This window comes from Cebus imitator, unplaced genomic scaffold (genome assembly GCF_001604975.1).
Source record: "Cebus imitator isolate Cc_AM_T3 unplaced genomic scaffold, Cebus_imitator-1.0 Scaffold61, whole genome shotgun sequence".
Lineage (NCBI taxonomy): Eukaryota > Metazoa > Chordata > Mammalia > Primates > Cebidae > Cebus > Cebus imitator.
Genome location: NW_016107376.1, coordinates 4,579,806 through 4,587,948, shown reverse-complemented (window position 1 = coordinate 4,587,948; position 8,143 = coordinate 4,579,806). Strand labels below are relative to the sequence as shown.

The following is an 8,143-nucleotide window of genomic DNA, read 5'->3' as shown; positions in this document are numbered from 1 at the left end:
GCCTACGCCTATGTCCTGAATGGTTTTGCCTAGATTTTCTTCTAGGGTTGCTGGAGAGGATGTGGAGAAATAGGAACACTTTTACACTGTTGGTGGGAGTGTAAATTAGTTCAACCATTGTGGAAGACAGTGTGGCGATTCCTCAGGGACCTAGAAATAGAAATTCCATTTGACCCAGCAATCCCGTTATTGGGTATATATCCAAAGGATTATAAATCATTCTACTATAAGGACATGTGCACACAAATGTTCATTGCAGCACTGTTTACAATAGCAAAGACCTGGAAACAACCCAAATGCTCATCGATGATAGACTGGACAGGGAAAATGTGGCACATATATGCCATGGAATATTATGCAGCCATAAAAAACGATGAGTTCGTGTCCTTTGTAGGGACATGGATGAACCTGGAAACCGTCATTCTCAGCAAACTGACACAAGAGCAGAAAATCAAACACCGCATGTTCTCACTCATAGGCGGGTGTTGAACAATGAGAACACATGGACACAGGGAGGGTAGCACTACACACTGGGGTCTGCTGGGGGGAAATAGGGGAGGGACAGAAGGGGGAGGGGAGTTAGGAAGAGATAGCATGGGGAGAAGTGCTAGATGTGGGTGATGGGGAGGAAGGCAGCAGATCACACTGCCACGTGTGTGCCTATGCAACAATCTTGCATGTTCTTCACATGTACCCCCAAACCTAAAATGCAATAAAATTAAAAAAAAAATTGAACTCAAAAAAACAAAAAAAGAAAAACAAAGAAAGAAAGAGAGAGAGAAAGAAGAAAGAAAGAAGGAAGGAAGGAAGGAAGGAGGAAAGAAAGAGAGAGAAAGAAAGAGAGAGAGAGAGAGAGAAAAGAAAGAAAGAAAGAAAGAAAGAAAGAAAGAAAGGAAAGAAAGAAAAGAAAGAAAGAAAGAAAGAAAGAAAGAAAGAAAGAAAGAAAGAAAGAAAGGAAAGAAAGATCCTCTACTTATTATGAAACTTTTGGCTCTTCAATAGGTTTTACTTTTTCAACCTCATCTAAAGATCACAGTCCGCATGCAGGACTCTCCAAACCCTAGGATAAAGCCCACCAAAATAAGAAAATTGATAGTATGAAATGATTACTGTACTGCCTTTAGATTAGCTGAGAAATACTTTACTCAACTCCAAAACTTTATTCCAAGAAGGATCTGGAAAATATTAGCCCTCATGGATTGCTTTGGATGCTGCAGATAGCTGAACATTTCAAAATGTTGTAGATGATACGATGTGAATTAGGTGCCATGTTAAAATCCTCTACCTCTGACCTAGACCATGAAGCCTGAAGGGAGACCCTCCCTGGACATCTGCTTATGCCCCTAAGTTTACAGAAAACACAGCTGAACCTGATGAAGCAGAAACTATCACGGGAAAAACAGAAACTCGAAGAAACATTTTCATTGGGAGGCAAACGAGAAAGCAGGAAGGGATGGCCCCAAGGCACTTCCATACCCCTACGCTGACCTCAGTTGGACCTTGGGGCCAACTCACAGGGGAAAGAAACTGGCTGTGCGGCTCAGCCAGCCTTTCCTGATCCACTCCAGCCCCCACCCCTTTGCCTAACCCTGATTCCACCTTCCCTCACACCCTGAGGTTTGAAAATGTTGACAAACCAAGCTGAGTGAATCCCATGAACCCTGATACAAGAGGCAGGATGTCATGCTGTTGCCCAAGCTGGAGCACCGTTATGTGATCACAGCTCACTGCAGCCTCCAACTTCTGGGCTCAAGTAATTCTCCTTTCTTAGCCTCCTGAGCAGCTAGGACTCCAGGGACTACAGGCATGTGTCATCATGCCTGGCTAATTTGTTTTTATTTTTTGCAGAAATGGGGTCTTGCTATGTTGTCCAGGCTGCTCTCAAACTCTTGGCCTCAAGTGATCCCCCCACCTGGATCTCCCAAAGAGTTGGGATTATAGGCACGAGCCATGCACCTGGTCTAAGACAGATATTCAGAATAAGAACTCACTGACTTTTAGAAGCATCCGTGTGTGGTCGCCCCTGCCCCACCCCATTTAGTTGCTACAGCTCTGTGTTTGGACAACAAGTGAGGTGGTTGTGGGTGAGAACTTTTCACCAGTGTTTTCTAAAGCGACCATAGGTTACAGGATGCTCCCAGCAGTAGCTTTCACAAGTAGTCAATGTCTCCTCCCGAAACTTTGGGGATATCAGGGTAACTTGCTGGGATAACCAAACTGTAACCAGTTTCTACTGTGAAAAAAACCCTCAGCCTTTTTGGGTCTTATCAGATGCTGAGACTTATGTGATAAAATTTTCAGGGTTTTGTTGTATTTGGAGTGCATATCCAAGTTACGAACTGGTTATATTTCAGAAGGTTTTAGGCTAGATGTTTGGCACTCAGAATGCATTTCTCTTTAGAAATGATATTTTAAATGGTGCTTCAGTTCTCAAGCCAATCCACAAAAACCCAACTTAATCCTCAATCAGGCTTTGATGCTGTAAAAGTACGTATCTGTAAGGAAAATAACAATGTCCAGGACCGCTGCCATATGAGTAACTTAAAAAATAGAAAAAAAAATCCATTTGTTAAGTACATTACATTCAGCACTGATATTCACGTGGAAATAAGTTTAATTGAGGAAAATGAAGTATGTGGGAACTTGTCGGGATTCTCAGGGTGTATTTGGGAAGTTCTGAAGGCTTTAGAGTTAGTGGCAATGGTTCCCCGGAGTGGGTGACCTTGAAAATGCTTCTTAGGAAGTCTGGATTATTTTTCACAAGTTTCCCTAGAGATCTGTGAGGGGTTAGGAAAAGGTAATGAAGAAAAGAGTGTCTTTCCAGTGGGACGTGGACAACCTGAGAACACATAAGGAAGGGGGACATTGACTACAAAGTGGATCTGAACACCACGGAAGGGGATTTTGCTGAAAGGAAATCAATGGAATGATGAAGAGGAAAACATAAGAAGAAAATGGCAAATCCCTCAGCTTAGAAAGCTGGAGTGAGAGCTCCCCTCTGACAGGTCCATGGTGACCTGGGACATTTTGGAGGCTAGTCCAGTGGGGACTGGAGCATCTTCAGAAAGGGGGAAGGACTTGTAGACATGAACTGCTCATAGATGCAACTGTTTTATGAGACATTTACTACCTATATCACTCGTAAAAAGAAATGATAGAACCAAATAGTCAGGAATTGAACCTTAGTTCACTTCTCCAGTAAGTAAGATTGGATACTTAAATTGAATTCTTGCCTTTACAAATGTTATTTCTGCCTCCTCCCTGTTTATTTTCATAAGCCCATCCTCTCTCTGCTTCCTACTAAAAATAAAACTAGACAATTTTTTTAAAAAGAGATGGAGTCTTGCTTTGCTGCCCAAGCTGACCTCAAACTCTTGGCCTTAAGTGATCCTCCCACCTTGGCCTTCTGAGTAGCTACAGACACACATCACTGTGCCTGGCTATGGCACAGTCTTGTTTTTTTAAGAGCAATTCATTTTTATGCTAATTTGAATCTAAAACTGTTGTTAAAAAATTTCTCAGATCTATTATGTTGAAGACAACAACAGGTAAGAGATTGTTTTTCACTAAAGACCAAGTCATATTTAAGACCAAGAAAAGATTATCTTTGCATTCTCTAGGAAAAATTAAATTGCCAAGTAAGTTAGTAACAACTTCACCAAAAAATTATTTATTGTTGTAAGAGGAGAATAATTTTCAAGTACTCTCAGTTTGTTGCAGCCACTAATATATAAACTCTCTTGATTATCTGTTTTTTAAATGTCTATTAATAAAAGCTCTTTTAGACTCTCTGGAGCATTTATGAAGTACAGGTGAAAGTACTTTGAGAAACTGAAAGTAATAACATTTCAACTTCTCTATAAATTTAGAATTTCAAGAATTCACACATTGCTATGATTAGTTATTTAAGGGAGATAGTACTTCATATTGTATTTAAATCTTATATTTAATTTCCACAGATTGAAAGTTTTAGGAAAATGAATATAATTGAATTGCATTTTAAAAATTATTAGCCTCAGACAGAATTTTACTTCAAGTCTATACATTAAAGAATAAGTGGAGAGCAGGGAACACCAGGTGCTTAGTATATACTATTGCTCAGTTTTCAAGAATCTGTCAACATTTAAGACAAGTCATCTATTAGTACTATCCCAGTCACTGTATGCCCCAAAGAAACAAATAACTCACAATCAACATGGTGTATATTAAACAAGTTACATAATATATACAAACATATATAAATAGTGTCAGATATAAACTAAACATCACACTCAAAAAGAGAAGTTTCTGCAGAATCACATGCTCAAAGAATCTATGACTGCAAGTACGTGTTAAATGCAGTGCAGAATATGTAAAAGTTTTAATTATTTAAATGTTATACATTTGCATTTGCAGATGTTGTTTTATAATAAGCTACTGTCCTTTAAGAATGTAAAATCATCTCAATGAAGAGCAAAGAGGAAATGAGAAAAAAAAAATCCAGGAAGGAAGTATTTTAAAGAGTCTCATGTAATACAAGTGGCCTTATTTATTATTTCCACATAAAGAAGGAGGCTGTTGACCTATAAGTCATTTACTAATGAACCCATGTTTAGCCTTCCCTTTGAATAGAAGGCATATCGGGTTGAAAAAGAATGGCTTTCATAATGAGCAATGACCCAGTGCCACTGGCTGAGGTAGGGGCAGACCTGCTGTGTCCTGGCTGGTGGCGTTGGTGTTCCGTGAAGCCTGCACTGCACCGTTTCTAACAGAGACACTGTGTCCTGGTAGCTACTAGGAGAATGTTCGTTCTTACATGAAGTTCTATCCTGAGGACAATGTCTGACTACAAGATGTTTTTGTCTTTTGTTTTTCTTTATACAAATGTGGCATTTTCAAGGGCTTATGCTAATTCATATCTTTCTTTCCCAAGAAGGACATTAGAGCCAAATTTGGATTTTAATCTAGTTGGGATCAGATGAAATTCAGGCCCCACAGACTGGCATCATGTACAGGAGGCGGGAGCTTGTAGAGAGGCAGAATCTCAGGTCCAACCCCAGACCCTGCATTTTAACAGCCAGGTGATTCTGATGCAGTTTGAAAAGCACTGCTCTGGGCTTTAAGCATCAGTTAAAGAATAGGTCCAGAACATTCCATCCTCGGAGTTCTCATGGCCCTTGGCAAATTATCACAGTTCACCACTTGCTATGGGTTGCAGCTGGAAGAGCCTCTTTTGGCAAAGATCCTTATGAAATTTGGCAAGAGACCAAAAGGACTTTAAAAATAGCATTTTATACTAATTCTCCCACACTTGACATGTCTATTTATGATTTTGGCTTGGGTGTGCTGCTAATGGAGCCAAAAATAAAAGGTGACTATTAAAATGAGTGAAATAAATAACAAGTCCCAATGAACAATAAAACTAAAATAAATTTAAGTTGTTTTAGGAGTGATATTTTAAATTAGGCTTGATGTTTTAACTATAAAACGAAAAGGTCTGATCAATGATCATTGAAGCAACTTAAAATGATTTCACTCTTCTCTTTTAAACAAGCCCAGTTTGTATTTTTTCCATGTTATAAAAATAAAATGAACAAAGCCACTGATTAGACCAGCCTCCTACCTTTAGATCCTGTGGATTGATATCAGGATTTGTTTGACACTGCAGAGGTCCCAGAGTTTGAATATGGAAAATATAGAGAAGAAATTCATCCCGGGCAGAGAAAGGCCAGCCCACCTCCAGGAGGGTGTCACTGATCGTACTTGGTCCAATATTGTGCAGCTGTAAACAAGTAACGTTATATAATGACACAACCGAAGGCAGGGAGATGAGATCAGACTCCATATACTCTACACCCATTTTAAAAAGCATATATTGTTGGTTTTAAGTCATCTGGACTATGACTGTGGAAAATAAGAAAATTCAGTCTATATGGCAAGAAACACGAAAACATTGTGAGCTGGTGTTTAGAGAAAACTCTTCAATCCATGAAGCTCTAAGAATGGATTTCCTCAGTGAAGACCATACTAACCTTGTCTGATAATTGTGATGCTGGCTTTAAATTTATGTTAATTTAATCATACAACTAGAAATTTTAATTTTGATTATATGCCTCAAAACACAATGACTTCTTCCTTACATTGAAATCTGCTTCCGCTTTCTTGACTACTGACTGTCAATTGCAACCATATGTGATGCACTCTCTTTCACCCTCTAGAAGAATGTCCATCCATCAAGCACCAAGGCAGGCCCGTGATCACCACAGTTCATTCCAAGTGTGCATTTCAAAGCTGAGCTCCTTCTGTTTCCATCGGCAAATCTCAAGGCAAGAAAGGCTACATCTCATAAAGAGATGAACATTTTTAAACATATAAATCCTGTACTTGGAGGACACAAAAGTGTTTGCCCAGAACACTAAGTGCATTTACATTTATTACGGTTTTTTAAAATTTACTTTAAAGACAGAAGGGATCTTCTGTCTTTTTTCTCTAAGTTCTGAAAATTTCAGTGATCTACAAAATAATGGATAATTGCTTTTGCTTACTAGATGGCCTGTTTAATTTACCTTATCAAAGAAGCATGGCAACCATTGATATAGTATATTTTGAGTCATGAAATTAGCAATGTATGAAATATTTGATGATATCTTTTAGCATTACCAGTAATTACCCTAAACTTTTATAATCCATTTATGCTAAGATTTGAGGCAGGACTGGCCCTGAGAATGATTGAGTCTGAATATATTTTCAAACTTTAAAGTTTCACCATTCTTGAGCAGAAACCAGCACGCACAGCTTTATTAGATGATTTGACAGCTTCTTTTTTTCTTTTTTCCAGTGAGATTCTTAATCAGAGTGGCTTTGGAGACTGTGTTATCCTTTTGCTATCAAAAGAGCTTAAGACAAAGCTTTGATCCAGCTTTGGACAAGGCTCCTGAATCAGAGCCTCAGGTTGAGCAGATGATCGAGGTTTTCATGCTGATGCTGCCCAGGAGTTGAGGCATCTTGCCTAAGTTTGTAAACAGTTCATCAGTTTTGAAAAGGCTTTACTGTTAATCTTAGGGGATGTTATTCATGTGCCTTGTAGCCTGAGATGAAAGTCATAGTCAGAATTACAAGATTAAAGGCATGAGTTACATAGGGAAGGAACAGAAGGCATGAATCTAGAAGGAACCTCAAACAGAATGCCTTGGAACATGGTTTTAGCAAAATTCTATACCTGGTCCCTTGAAAACAAATAGAAATAACTACTCTTGACTTTATTTTAAAAAAAAAAACAACAGAGTAAAATAAAACAAAAACCTGAAAAACTACTAAACTAACCTTTTGCTATATGTTGGTTTCTTTTTAAAAAATATATTTATTTTTATTTATTTCTTTATTTTTGAGATTGGGCCTTATTATGTTGGCCAGGCTGGTCTTGAACTTCTGGCCTCAAGTGCTTCTCCTGCCTCAGACTCCCAAAGTGCAGGGATTACAGGCTTGAGCCACTGTGCCCAGCCATATATATTGGTTTCTAACTGAAAAAAAATTAAATGTTTCAGGCAATGGGTCAACAGACTTTTTCCCTGTTTACAACGTAATGCCTCAAATGGGAAAAGAACATCACCTCCTTCTTATGCATCACTAGTTCACTTGTGAAAAATATTTTACTAATCAACAAACTATTTAAAATCTCAGAATAGGATATTCATTTCTAATTTGGGTTCTTTGGATGAAAAGTAAAATTGTTTTTATCTATTTACCGTCTACCCATCTCATATATTATATGTGCCTTTATTATTTTTTTTTTTTAGCACAATAGTGAATAGTTCATAACATTTTCTGACTGGTACCTTCTAGTTGGTGACCTGCAGTTTAAAAGATGGGTGGGTTGGCCGGGTGTGGTGGCTCATGCCTATAATTCTAGCACTTTGGGAGGCCGAGGTGGGCAGATGATCAGATCAGGTATTCGAGACCAGCCTGACCAACATGGTGAAACCCTGTCTCTACTAAAAATTCAAACATTAGCCGGGCATGGTGGTGCGTGCCTATAGTCCCAGCTGCTCGGGAGGCTGAGGCTGGAGAATCGCTTGAACCTGGGAGGCGGAGGTTGCAGTGAGCCAAAATCTTGCCACTGCTCTCCAGCCTGGGTGACAGAGTGAGACTCTGTCTAAAAAAAAAA

The 8,143-nt window shown here is 38.9% G+C and overlaps 1 protein-coding gene across 1 annotated transcript in view; it reads right to left on the bottom strand.

Moving 5' to 3' along the window:
* ITGA8 (integrin subunit alpha 8) overlaps positions 1 to 8,143 on the bottom strand; it is a 187,320-nt gene that overhangs the window by 44,485 nt on the left and 134,692 nt on the right. The window contains exon 25 of the mRNA XM_037739048.1: positions 5,603 to 5,761. Coding sequence (XP_037594976.1) covers positions 5,603 to 5,761 — 159 coding nt within the window. The remainder of the gene's footprint in view (positions 1 to 5,602; positions 5,762 to 8,143) is intronic.